Source organism: Hyaena hyaena, unplaced genomic scaffold (genome assembly GCF_003009895.1).
Source record: "Hyaena hyaena isolate Hyena2069 unplaced genomic scaffold, ASM300989v1 scaffold_1074, whole genome shotgun sequence".
Taxonomy (NCBI): Eukaryota; Metazoa; Chordata; class Mammalia; order Carnivora; family Hyaenidae; genus Hyaena; species Hyaena hyaena.
Genome location: NW_024081711.1, coordinates 385,058 through 399,417, shown reverse-complemented (window position 1 = coordinate 399,417; position 14,360 = coordinate 385,058). Strand labels below are relative to the sequence as shown.

Below are 14,360 nucleotides of genomic sequence, written 5' to 3'. Positions count from 1 at the left end.
AATGAAAGTACCTGTGTTCCCTATATTCTCATCAGAATAGCATATTGTCAAACTTTAATCTTTGCCTTTATGTGAAAAATGTTTTTTTTAACATTTTATTTATCACATTGGATACCTTCTTGTACTTTTAAAACTTATTTCTATTTCTCTTCTTCTGTGGAAACTTGTGTATATACCTTGTCTATTTCTCTGAGTGGTTTAACTTTCTCTTACTGACTCCTTTTGTAACAAGGAAATTAGACCTTTTTTTGGTTGCTATTTGCCATATCTGTTTGCTCTGCAGAAATTTTAATATTCCTATTTGGTCACATTTATTAATCTTTAATTTTACGATTTCTGGGGTTTGTATCCTGTTTGGAAAGTCTCTCCAGAGCAATCTTAATTGTTTTCTTCTAATATGCCCCCCCTTTTGTTTTTTACATGTGAACCTTTGTCCTGTTTAGAATTAATTTTGATATAAGAATATCAAAGGCACCCAGTAACCACTCCGCGCATATACAGGCTAGTGGGACACATAGTTATAAAATCTGATATCCTGGGGCGCCTGGGTGGCTCCCGTGGTTAAGCGTCCTACTTCGGCTCAGGTCATGATCTCACAGTTCGGGTTCGAGGCCCGCGTCGAGCTCTGTGCTGACAGCTCAGAGCCTGGAGCCTGCTTCAGATTCTGTGTCTCCCTCTGTCTCTGACCCTCCCTGCTCACTCTCTCGGTCTCAGAAACAAATTAAAAAAACATTTAAAAATTTTTAAAAAATCTTATAAGCTGAAGAAATCATTTGTGCTGTGTAAATAACCTATATTACATCCTTTATTACAACCTGGCAGATTTCAGCTTTTGGTACAGCTAATAAGCGAAGAGGATGAGAACCAGTAAGGGAAGAAACAATGCAGAGACAAGACCGTCTCAAAAAATGTTAACTTTTCCAAATTCACCATTTATTTGTAAGCCCCGTGAAATCCTAAAGGGCACTCCAGAACGTGCCAGGCTCCGTGCCCAGGGATTCAGCACTGGCCAATGCACAAAAGGACCACTCCGAGAGTCTGGGAGCTGATTCCACCTTCTCACCAAGTCACCCAGATGGGGCAACACTCTGGGACCAGAGTCTTGCGCAGAGCCACGCGGTCCGTCAGCCCAGCGGGAGGCGTCTCGAAGATGGAAAGCCTAACAGTTCCTCCGCTCGCGGGGTGACGCCGTCAGCCCTGAGGGACAGCAGAGGCCAGTCCCATGATGTCCAACCCAAGTCCGGAGCTCTGGGGAAGCCTTCGGCCGGCTGGCGGCCCTTGTCCCCGCCCAACGGGTTAGGTCTGTGGCGCGTGCCTCGGGGCGGAGCTGGGCGGGAGAGAACAGGCGGGGGCGGAGCTGAGGCGGAGCTGAGGCGGAGCTGGAAGTGGGGCTCTCACGGTAGGGCGGGACTGGGCGGTGCGGAGACTCAGGGGCGGAGCAGGGGATGGGAGGGAGGGAGTGGGAGGTGCCGAGCGGGGGCGAGGGGAGGGGAAGTGGGACTGGGCGGGGCCGAGACGCCGGGGCGGTATTGGGGGCGGGGCCACGCGGGGATGGGGCGGTACTGGAAGCGGATCGGCGCTGGGGTGTGGGGGTGGGCAGTGCTGAAGCTAGCGAGGTGGGGCCGGGGACAGCCCAGAGGCAGGACGAGGCCCCTGAAGGGAAGGGGTTGGAGGAGGGGCCAGACGCGGTGGGGCGGGGCCTGGGAGGAACCAGGCCAGGAGCGGGGCCGACTGCATGCCAAGGGGGCGGGGCCGGTGGGCGGGACTAGGGCGGTGAGGTGGCAGGGTTTCCCCGAGCCGCGGGCCGGATCCTGCGCCCGCCTCGCTGGCCCCGGTCCCGCGCGCGCCCCCGCGCGGCACGCCCAGCCAGTTGCCGGCTGCGGGCCGCTGGCGGCGGCAGCCTCCCTGCCCCTTGTTGGCCTCTTCTTCCTGCTCGCTGCCCGCCCGCCAGCGCGCTCGCAGCTTGCCAAAGCGGGAGGAGAAGGCGGTCGGAGCGGCGCCGGCAGGCGACGTGCAGAGGGACAACGGCCGACTGCGGAGAGATGCTGGGCGTGGCGGCAGGAATGACCAACAGGTAAGCGCCGGGTCCCGCCGGGGCCGCCCTGCGCTCGGCACCCGCCACGTCGGCGGCGAACCGCTTCCTCGGCCTTCCCGCGGGCCTGCGCGCCGGCCGGGGGCGGGCGGCCTCTCCCCCCGCGCTTCGGCCTTGGCTCGAGCCAGTCTGTGGCCTCGCAGCCCGGCGCGGAGCGCGGCCGCGTGTCTTGAGGCCCGGCCGCCCGCAGCCACGCTTCCGCGCTGCCCCCAGGGGTTCTCGGACCAAGGCTGGCGGTCTCCAGTGAGAGGTTCCACTAGGTATTGGTGACGTGTCCAATATCGCCTAAGTGCTTCGAGGGCTTAGCGCGGCACCCCACGGCGGATGCTTGTTGAGTTATAATAATTCATCTTCCAGATGTTGAAGCACGTATATAGATAGATAGACCAGAGGCTCTCAACCGTCTTGGTCTTCGCACTCATTTTAAAAATAAAAGAACTTTTTGCTTGTGATGGTTATGCCTGTAGATGTTTACTGGATTAGAAATGAAATCTGAGGCACTTAAAAATATTTGACTCATTAGAGAAACAAATTCATGATACGTTAACAGACCTAACACATTTTTATGAAAAATCTTAATTTTCATAAACAAACAAATCAGTGCGAGGAGTGGTGTCCTTTTCCATTTTGCAAATCTCTTAATTGTCTGCCATAGTAGGACAACTGGGGTTTCCTAAATGCGTTGCATTCAGTCTGTTGCAATGTATTTTGATTGAACTGTGTGAAGAAATTGTGTGAAGAAAATCTGGCCTTAAATATGTAGTTGGAAAAGGGAGGAGTGTTTTAATAGCTTTTTCACCTTACAAAACTGAAACTCTATACCCATTAAACACAAGTTTTCCTTCCTCCCTACCAACCCCTGGGTAATTCCTGTTCTGTTGTTTGTCTCCCATTTTGATGATTCCAGGTACCTCATATAAGTGTAATCAATTATACAGTATTTGTCTTTTAGTGATTGGCTTATTTTATTCATTTAGCGTAATATGCTCAAAGTTCATCCATGTTTTATCATGTTAGAATTTTCTTACTTTTTAGAGCTGAATAATATTCCGTTGTTTGTAAGTACTATTCATTTGTTTTATCTCTTCATCCTTTGATGGTTACTTGGGGTGCTTATATGTTTTACCTACTGTGAATAATGATGCTATGAACATAGGTATGCATTCTTTAATTGAAAAATTTTAAAGTTTATTTATTTATTTTGAGAGAGAATGTGCATGCATGTGTACAAGTTGGGTAGCAGTAGAGAGAGAATCCCAAGCAGGCTCCATGCTGTCATCACAGAGCTCCATGTGGGGTTCAGTGTCACAAACTGTGAGATGATGACCTGAGCCGAAATTAAGAGTTGGACGCTTAACCCACAGAGCCACTGAGGTGCCTCTCTTTAATTGAAGTGTTTATAGATTCACATACAGTTATAAGAAATAAATCAGAGAGATCCAGTGTATCCTTCACCCAGTTTCCCCCAATGATAATATTTTGCAAAATTGTAGTACAGTATCAGTCATGATATTGGCGGTAATACTATCCATCAATCTTACTCAGCTTTCCCACTTTTACTTGTAGTCATCTGTGTGTGTGTGTGTGTGTGTGTGTGTGTGTGTTTAGTTCTGTGTAATTTTATCACAAGTGTTGGTGCATGTGACTATCACCACACTAGATCTAGAACAGTGAGTTCTAGCATCACAGGATACCACATGTTGCCATGTTATACCCACACCCACCTCCATGGTTTCTTCCTCTTTTTTAAAGCATGGAAACCACTCATCTGTTTAGCACTTTTTAAATTTTGTCATTTCAAAAATTTTATAGAAGCAAAATCAGACATATATAACCTTTTGGGATTGGCTTTTTAAAAATCCAGCTTAATTCCCTAGACATGCCTCTAAGTTGTGCATATCATAGTTCTTTGTTGTGGCTGAGTATGGGGCAGTCTGTTTGCCAGTTGAAGGACATTTGGGTTGTTTCTAGGTGTGGGCTGTTAATAATAAAGGTACCATGAATAATTGTGAACAGGTTGTTACGTAGATACAAGTTTTCCTTTCTTTGGGATACATATCCAAGAGTGTAAGTACTGAGTTGTATGATAATTTCAGTTTTCACTTTCTAAGAAATTGATGGATTATTTCAAAGTGGCTGGATCATTTTCATCAAGAATAGTTATAAGAGAAGTTGGTATTCTTTTCCTGCAAGTCCATGGAGGTGAGGAATTCAGCTGCACCACTAAGTTATACCCATCTTTGCTTTTGCATTGTCAGTGAAAGTGTCAGTACAGTGCAAAAGGCTACAGCAATTTTTTATGGAACTTCTTGGCGCCACTATAAAAAGGGGTTTGATCTCCCAGACCTCTTGTAAAGGTCTTGGAGAGTCCCCACCACCTACACCCACTACCTCCTCCACAGTTTTAAGATTACATTTTGAGAACCACTGTTAATGACATAATCCTAAATGATGAGGGAAGTGGAGATATTTGGTATATTTTTAAAAGAATATATGGAAAGATTTCTCCTAAAATATGTATTAAAGGATTGTTGTAGTGTGTGTGTTTTAGTTTTGGGAAGTTTTTAGTGGGACTTACTAGCTAAGGCTTGAAGAATTACTATGGAAAAAGCAGTTTTCTGGCCTTAAGGATTCTCATGACAGGATGACTAGTGTTGTTATGAAAAGGGAAAATGTCATGGCAGTAAGTGTATTCCTGAAACTTCAGTGCTGTATGCCTGTTTGTATGGGTGAGGAAGTTGGGCTCTGAATTTTTAAGAAAACTGATTTGGGGCACCTGGGTGGCTCAGTCATTTGAGTGTCCAACTTTGGCTCAGGTCATGATCTCACAGTTGGTGGGTTTGAACCCCGTGTTGGGCTCTGTGCTTATAGCTAGCTCAGGGCCTGGAGCCTGTCTTTGGATTCTGTCTCCCCCTCTCTCTCTGTCCCTTCCCTGCTCGTACTGTCTTTCTCTCTCTCAAAAAATAATTAAAACATTAAAAAAGAAAACTAATGAAAATTAGGTAGTGGGAAGATACCTTCAATTCTGGTTGTTATGTGCTGTACAAGATTAGAGACAACAATACATCAGGACTGCTGTCTTGATTTTTTTTTTAAGTTTTATCATCGATATACAATGTTATAGTTTCAGGTATACAATGTAGTTATTGGACAATTCCATACATTACAAAATGCTTACCACAATAAATGCAGTTATCAATGGTCACCATACAATGTTGTTAAGTAGTATTCTATAATCCCTCTGTTATGCTTTTTATCACCCTGACTTAATTTATTTTAGAACCTGAAATCTGTACCTGTAAATGTCCTTCACCTGTTTTGTCCTTGCCCTGCATCCCTTACCGCACTGCCCACCCCCCACCCCCCCGCCAATGCTGTGACCACCAATTTGTTCTCAGTATTTATGAGTCTGTTTCTGTTTTGTTTTGTTTGTTCATTTTTGTTTTTTAGATTCCACATGTTATTATTCTCTTCCCTTTCCTTTTTGGTAGCCCCTTGAACCGTCTTCTGGAAAGCTCTTTCTCCTTGCCAAATGTGGATATAGCACTTGAGCTTTCCTGTCTTCCTAGAGAGGACCTTTCTGCCCCTCCACTGGGTCAGAGAAACTTCAGTAGATATAGCAGATCTATAATGGGAGAGCAGAGCTTTGCTCTGAGAGTCTCTATTTTTAATAGTGTTGTATTTGTTCGTCAGATAATCATTTATATAAACCCCAGTGTAGGTCATGTTCTTAGTTAAGGTTGCACTTAAATAGAAGGCAGATATCTCAGGCCATTTGTCGATTTTACATTTCTTGTAATTACGCTTTAAGCTGTGGTTTCCCACCCACAGGAATATTATCTACATTACATGCTGGGCTGTTGCCATGTTGTCTTCCAAAAACTCCAATTTTAAGATACTTGAGAAGCAAAAGCTGCTCTACCTGCTGCCACACACTGTGCGTTCTGCCCCACAGTGCTTTTATCTCCCCTCATACTGGTATCATCTCATCTCTTTTATTTGATCTCATCAGACATTTCTACACTGGAGTTCACAGGGGGAGGGGAGGAAACATTTTCCTGCATATTTCTCTTTTTTTTTCCCTTCATGTTGGAGCATGTTTTGTAATTTGATGAGTCCACAAAGACATTTAACTTGGGGTTTGGGAAGCTACAGATAAGTCAGGCTCTGAATAGTGTGTTCTGTGTAGGGTAGGAAAAAGGGGTGCTAGCAGTTGAGTTCGAATGCTGACAGATTGTTGAGGGTGGGAGACACCTGAAGTCTGGGGTCTTATCAGGATGTCTGATGTATGATAAAGTGAGACAACAGATAAAAACTGTTTATAAAAAATGTTTATATACACACACATTCTGTGTGTACAAAAATGCACTCATAGTCGTACTGTTTTCCAGTTGCTTTTTTTTTAATATTTTAAAAAATCTTAGTAAAATATATGTTAACAAACTGTGCTGTCTTAATCATTTTTCAGTGTACATTCAGTGGCATTACATACATTCACGGTGGGGTACAACCATCACCACTATCCATCTCCAGAACTTTGTCATTATCCCAAACTGAAATTCTAGGCCCATTAAACAGTATTTCCCCATTCCTGGCAATTGTATTTTTTCTAACTTAATAAGCTGTGTGGCATATCTAGATCTACTATAAGTTTTTCACTTTAGATTTAGTGGCTGTGTATAGTAATTCAAAATATTCATGTGATGTGACTTATATAACCAGCCCTTGATGGACATTTCAGTTCCAGATTTTTGTTATTACAGGCCCTTTGAACATGTGTGCCGTGCTTCTGTGGGAGATCCCTGAGAGGAGAGTGGGTATGTGCATGGATGGTTGGACCTGTGCCCCAATCCCAGTTCTGTCCCTTCATGGCTCTGTGGCCTTACCCGGTCAAAATCTTTAAGGCTTGTTTCCTTAATTTATTAAGTAATATCTATCTCAAAGAGTCATTGTGAGAATAAAATATGGCAAATAATAAAAATTTCTGAAAGATACAAATGCAGTTGTTAGTAATTGTTGCCCCTGGAGAGGCAGTCTATGAATCTAAGGAGTTTAGGAATCTAGAATGAGGGAAATTTTTTTAACTGTGTGCCTTTTTGTACGATTTTGATTTTTTAAAAATTCTTTTTTAATATTTTTTTATTTATTTATTTTTTTAAATGTTTTTATTTATTTTTGAGAGAGAGAGAGAGAGAGAGAGAGAGAGAGAGCAAGCCAGCAGGGGAGGGGCAGAGAAAGAGGGAGACACAGAATCTGAAGCGGACTCCAGGCTCTTAGCTGTCAGCACAGAGCCCAAATCGGGACTCGAACCCGTGAGCTGTGGGATCATGACCTGAGCCAAAGTCGGAGGCTTAACTGACTGAGCCACCCAGGTGCCCCTTATTTTTTTGATAGCACAAGCAGGAGAGGGTCAGAGAGGGAGACAGAGGATATGAAGTGGGCTCTGTGCTGATAGCAGCGAGCCTGATGTGGGGCTCAAACTCAGAAAGCACATAATTGTGACCTGTGCCGAAGTCAGATGTTCAACCAATGGAGCCGCCCAGGCACCACTGTTTTGATTCTTTTTTAACCTTGTGCATGTAAAATTTTTCAATGAATTGAACTTCATGTCAGGAACATAGCAGGTGCTCAGATAATGGTAACTATGGTTGTTGATGTTGATTTTTTCCTATCATCCTGGTTCTTTGTTCCAAGCTTACAACTTGTGACTTCACTGTCTATTAAAGGCATTGATATAATCCCTTGCAATTTCTTCCTTTTCTTTACTTCCTGTACACACATTCTTGCTGAGTTCCTCAGAATTTTTTTTTTCTAATTCATACTTCTCCTTTCTTACTTCTTTTCAACCCTCATCCTGATTAACTTTCAAGTGAGTGTAAGAAAACAATATTAAGGCTGAAAAAAGACTTTAGAGAATGCAAAATAAATTACATATGCATATTAAACATTTGAGGTGGAAAACATAAATTTGTGTATTCCTGTTTGTCATTTTTTTTTAATGTTTTATTTATTTCTAGGAGAGAGAGAGAGACAGCGTGAGCAGGGGAGGGTCAGAGAGAGAGGGAGTCACAGACTGAAACAGGCTCCAGGCTCCGAGCTGGCAGTCAGCACAGAGCCCAACACGGGGCTCGAACCCACGAACCGCGAGATCATGACCTAAGTGAAAGTTGGACGCTTAACCGACTAAGCCACCCAGGCGCCCCTCCTGTTTGTCATTTAAATGTTGATAAAGTACAGATTCTTTTAAAGGTGTTATGAGATTCGTGGTAACGTTTTTTTGTAGTATATGCTTTCTTTTATTTAGCATATACTGAAAAGACAGTTATAGTAACATGAAGATCTAAGAAATTTGCCTAGCATTTAAAAAATGTTTTCAGGGTCGCTTGAGTGGCTCAGTCAGTTAGGCGTCCGACTTCGGCTCAGGTCATGATCTCACAGTTCGTGGGTTTGAGCCCCGCCTTGGGCTCTGTGCTGACAACTAGCGTGGAGCCTGGAGACTGTTTTGGATTCTGTGTCTCCCTCTCTCTCTGACCCTCCCCTGCCCACGCTGTCTCTCTCTCTCTCTCTCAAAAATAAATAAAACATTAAAACAAATGTTTTCATATGAGAAAAAGAATCTACTAAACTGATATACTCAACACTTTTGTGGGCCTATGAGAGTAGTCTCCACTAAACTGTTGCTTAATTTTATAGGTGAGGAGTTGGATAGAGAGGTAGTTTTATTTGCCTCTGTTCAGGGCCACAAAGTGAAATAGAGCCCCAACTTTGAAGATAATGTGGAGTTGTCTCTGCTGTGCTACACTTAGTTTGTTCTGTTACTTCATTCAAACTGCATTGTTAATAGTTTGTTACATATATATTTTATCTTCCCATCTATATTGTAAATGCCTTGAGGGCTGAGACTTTTATATATCTGAGCCCTATTAGCATAATAGTTCTGGAAATGTCCAAATGAATTATTAAATGTTGCCTTAGAATTGTTCTATCACAGAGGTCCTGGATGTCACTCACTCTCTTTCAGGTGGATTCCTTTTGTGAAATGCGTTCTTCGGGCCATGGGATTCATAGGCACACATGATGGTGATTGTATTTCTTCATCCCCAGAGCCTTAGGTCTTTTTGCCCACCCATGTCCACAGCCCTCACATGGCATAGTCTGAGACATTCCATCCTATCGATAGGCTTATTTACTGATGTATCAGTTAAGTGACAAATATACCAGCTGCTTAAACAGATTGTAAATAATTTCTCATTGGTAAATGTAGTAGTTGTTGGTTTTGTTTTTGTGTGTGTTTTTTTTATGTTAAAGCTGGGCGCATTGCTATCCCATATGGAAGCTGCCTTACTAATATAACATGGAATATTATAATATAATATAGGATACAAGTAATCCATTGGTCTTAGGAATCAAAAAATTGGTGCAACTCCAAATAAAAGTAATAAATCTATTTAATTCTCTTATTGGGATACATTTGCTGCCTCTGCCATAGCTGGTTGTTCCTTCCCAATTCAATAGGTTTCACAGATTTTTTAATATGCAGGATACAGTACAGGTACCACTGTAGGGATTGAAAAGGCAAATAAGAGCTTCCCAGCTCTAGAGTATCTTCCAGTTGACTATTCTATCATTCATGTTGGCTCCAGATTTTCTTGAAGCACCACTTCGGTCTTAGTACTCCACTTTTCAGAATATTAAGAAGACTTTTTATTGCCTGTCACAAAGTCCAAACTCTTGAGCCTGAAGTTTAACGCTCTTTGTGGTCTGGCCCCAGTCTGTCTTTATAGCCTTGTCACACACAGTTCCCTTAGTCTGTGTTTCACTAAACTCTCACCTACTTGCCATTTTCTGAAAACATCTGGTGTTTCCTGTCCCTGTGCTTTTGCTCATGCTATTCTTTTGGGCTAGAAAAACCATATTCTCCTGTGTCTTCTTGGCATTTGGGACAAAATTGGCACTTCTCTCATGAAATAATGAGTTTCTGGAACATTTGTTGAGTTCTTGTTGTGTGCTTAGGGAATTAGGGATCCAGAGCTTGTGTCTGTTCCCTGAAAGCTTTTAGACTTTTTTTGGTAGTTATCAGCTTCTGTTTTGTGTTGTACTTGTTTGTGTATATGTCTAATCTTTTCTGCCAAATTGTAATCTCTGAATGTAAAGGAATGTCTTAATCAAAATTTGTTAAATGTCAAAAGAAAAACAAACCAGATTTAAATGAGCTTTATTTCTCCTTTTATTTCTTCATTTGTTAGTGAATGGAAAAGTTCAGAGCTAGTTCTCCTTAATGCCTGTGACACCACTGAATAAACTCATCAAACTTTGAGTAAAACAGGATAGCTTTCACATTTGGTTTAACTTTACTCTACAGTGTATTGTATATTAGTGGCGGAGACCCAGCACCCATGGAACATTGGGAAAAATTCAAACGATGTTTAGTCATCCATGTTTATATAATTTCGTTTCATTGTCAGGCCCCTGACAAAGCTTTTGAAACTTTCTTAGTGATAACCACCTTTTATTAATTACCTACTTTGACAAAAAGTACTTTAAAGATGTTGAACATTTATGTAACTAACAAATCTTAACTCCACAGCCACATCATGAGGTAGAGTTTTTTATGCCCGCTTTTACAGATGAGTGAACTAAACTCAAGAGGTAAAGGACTCACCAAGTCCCACATTCGTGACAGAGCTGGAGTTCACAGTGACATGCCTCACAGAGGCCTGTGTCTGCTCCATTCACTTCACTATTCAGTAGGTCAGAGCTCTCTACTTCTTTTCCTACAGTTCAAGTCTTTCTCGTATCTTAGCATGCCAGTCAGCCCATCCAGTTTTATTCCCCACTACTCCTTCTTTACATCATCTTATTGCCAGACATACCACAGTCCTTCTTTCTGAACTTGGTTTTTCCTTTTTTGTGAGGCAGAGGGTTCCAAATCTTGTGCTTAAAGCCCAGCTTAAACTTGAAGATGGTTTCCCTGACTGCTTCAGCCTCTTGTTAGTCTTTTCTTTCTTGATCTCCTAGAGAACATATTGGATAAGATTAAATTATTTACTTAAATTTAGTGTGTCGATAATTGTGTACAACACACAAATGTCTCCTATGTTAAGTTTGAGCTCTTGGCCATCTATGCTTGTATATACTGAAGTAGTATTTATAAATTTGGTAAGATAGTTCCAATTCAGTGTGCATTCATTTGTGTATACTGTGCTGCGGAGCATATTATAATGTAGTGAGAGGTTACATTTATCTATCTTGTATCTTATGTGTGCATACAAGTATAGAAGTTTTATTTATTTATTTATTTACTTATTTATTTTTATTTATTTCTAGGAGAGAGAGAGAGAGAGAGCGTGAGCAGGGAGGGTCAGAGAGAGAGGGAGATACAGACTCTGAAATAGGCTCCAGGGGCTTGAACCCACGAACCGCAAGAGCATGACCTAAGCGACAGTCGGACGCTTAACCGACTAAGCCACCCAGGCGCCCCACAAGTATAGAAGTTTTAAAAGTCTTAGAAATTTAAAGGAGGAAACCATCATTTGTCACCTGTTATTATAGACTTATTGTTATTTATTTAAGATGTGAAGATCAGTCAAATGTTTATTGAGATCTCTTAGGAGTTGGAAACATTATCGGTCATGGCAGTGTTCAACCAGGGGCTGCTTTATTTGGAACACTGTAGGGGAGATATGTGAATCAAGTAGAGCAGTCTTGAAACATGGGCCGCAGACGAACAGCATGGGGATTATACTAACTGGAGATTGTGCTCACCCTCTTCCCATACTTCTTGGGGGAAATGTCTTGAAATCTGTACTTTAAAATTTTTTATTATGGAGAGTTTCAGACATATATGAAACTGGAGGGATTAGTGTATCCCCATGTGCTACCATTCAGCATCACTAATTATTGATTGATGGTAAGTCTTTGACTGAAGGCCAGTCTTTTTCCATTCCTCTCTTTCCTATGTCATATCATAAAGATTTTAATATGTATCCTTAAAAGATAAGGACTCTTCTAAGAAAACTTTTTAAATGTCACTACAACATCATTATCACACCTAAAAAATACTACTAACAATCCCTTGGTATTATCAATTACTCATTTAAACTTTACATTTATTTCAAGCACCCATTTTATTTTACAGTTATTCTGAATTGGTATCTAAGTAAGGTTTAGTGTTTTGATAGCTAAATCTGTTCATCAGATCCCAGATTCATCAGCATACTAAGATCTCTGGATTTTAACATATATTCCAGAGTTGGAGCTGAAGAATCTGACAGTCTGGAATGCCAACAGGTCATATCAAAAAAGCCAAAACAAAGGGCTGCTGTCTCTTGCCAAAGCACTGGGAGAGAGACAGTCTAACACAATATAAAACATCTAGACAGCACATGCTGTACTCCAGTCAAACACCCAGGAAAAAACTGTAGTCACACCACTGCTCATGCCAGCAGAGGCCAAGGGGGAGCCTAGACTTGCATCCTCACCAGGCTGGAACCAGGCACCCCAACACCTCTATCATGGTGGGGTCAGCGAAGGTCAAGTAAGGAATCAAGACTTTCATATTCACCAGCTGGTAATTACTGCCCCATCTCCCAATTATCACAGTGTTAGTGGAGACAACTAGAACTCTCACCCTGCTCCCCATTAATGAAGAATCCCCATCTTGGGTGTCAACAGAGGCTAAATGGGGGAACATATACTTTTATCTCTATTTGCCAGTAATAAGGAAACTCCCTTGCTAAAGAGATTTCAGAAAAAGCCAGTTTCATATCATAATATAAAAATATTCATGTTTTATTAGGAAATATTTATCCTAGCAAGAACCAGGAAAATCTCAAAGTGAGGGAAAAATGACAATAAATAGATTTTAGCACCAAGATGACAGAAATGTTAGAATTATCTGACAAAGATTTTAAAGCAGTCATAATAAAAATGCTTCAGTGAGCAATCCATAGCAAAGAAGTAAGATATAAAGAAGATTCAAATGGGAGTTCTGCAACTGAAAAATATAATAACCAAAATGAATAGCTTAATGGAGAGCTCAACAGTGGATGGGTTCAAATGAAGGGGACTAAGGAAGGAATCAGTGAATTGAAATATAAAATAATAAAAATTACCCAGTGTGAACAACAGAGAGAAAATAGATGGGGGTAGGGGGGAGACAAAGCCTCAGGGACTCATGGAACTATAACAAAAAAGCTAATATTTGTGTCATGTGAATTCTTAAAGGGGGAAAGAGGGTGGGGTAGAAAAATGCTAGAGGAAGTAATGGCTGAAAATTTCCCCAAATTGTCAAGAAACATAAACATACAGATTTAAGAAGGTGCACAAGCCACAAACAGGATAAATCCAAATAAATTCAGGCCAAGAGGCACCATGATTAAACTTCTGAGAACTAAAGACCTAAAAAGCCATGAAATCAGCCAGATTGGGGGAAAATAACACCTTACCATTATAAGAAAGAATTTGAATGACAGCAGAGTTTTCATCAAAAACTATGGAAGCCAGAAGGATAGTGACACAATATTTTCAAATTTAGAAAGAATAATTGTCACCTGGAATTCTATATACTCTGAAAATATCCTTCAGGAATAGAAGGGACTCAGTAAATTCTCATGAAGAGAAACAAGGGAATTTGTGATTAGCGGATCTTAACACCTTATCACCCCCCATCCCGCCATGGGTAATAGAAGTTCTCTAAATGGGGGTGCCTGCGTGGCTCAGTTGGTTGAGCATCCAACTTGGGCTCAGGTCATGACTTCACGGCTTGTGGGTTCCAATCCCACATTGGGCTCTGTGCTGACAGCTAGCTTAGAGCCTGGAGCCTTTTTCAGATTCTGTGTCTTCCTCTCTCTCTGACCCTCCCCTGCTCACACTCTCTGCCTCAGAAATAAGTAAAACATTAAAAAAAATTTAAAAAAAGAAAGAAGTTCTCTAAACAGAAAGGAAATTATAAATGAATGAACCATGGAATATTAAGAAAGAAGAAAAGAACGTGGTAAACATAAATAGGAGTACATACAATAGACTTTCTTTCTGCTTTTGAATTTTCAAAATTATGTTTGATGAATGAAACAAAATTATAACAGTGATGTGATTTTATATTAATGTACAGAAAAATTTTAAACAGGGATGGTAAAGGGTTATAGGAGGAAGTAAGTTTTGTATACTTCACTCAAACTAGTAAAATGAGGAGGACACCAGAGGACTATAAGTTACATACATATGTTATACTTAGAGCAACCACTAAGATTTCAAAGAGATACCCTTT

The 14,360-nt window shown here is 41.5% G+C and overlaps 1 protein-coding gene across 3 annotated transcripts in view; it reads left to right on the top strand.

The window, feature by feature from the left end:
- The first annotated feature begins 1,799 nt into the window (after positions 1-1,799).
- Positions 1,800-14,360, top strand: part of LIMS1 (LIM zinc finger domain containing 1) — a 161,113-nt gene continuing 148,552 nt past the window's right edge. For 2 of the 3 annotated variants that reach the window (XM_039222204.1, XM_039222205.1), the window contains exon 1: positions 1,800-2,074. In XM_039222204.1, the coding sequence (XP_039078135.1) occupies positions 2,043-2,074 (32 nt within the window). In that variant the 5' untranslated portion in view covers positions 1,800-2,042. The remainder of the gene's footprint in view (positions 2,075-14,360) is intronic. The other variant, XM_039222206.1, reaches the window with a different exon arrangement.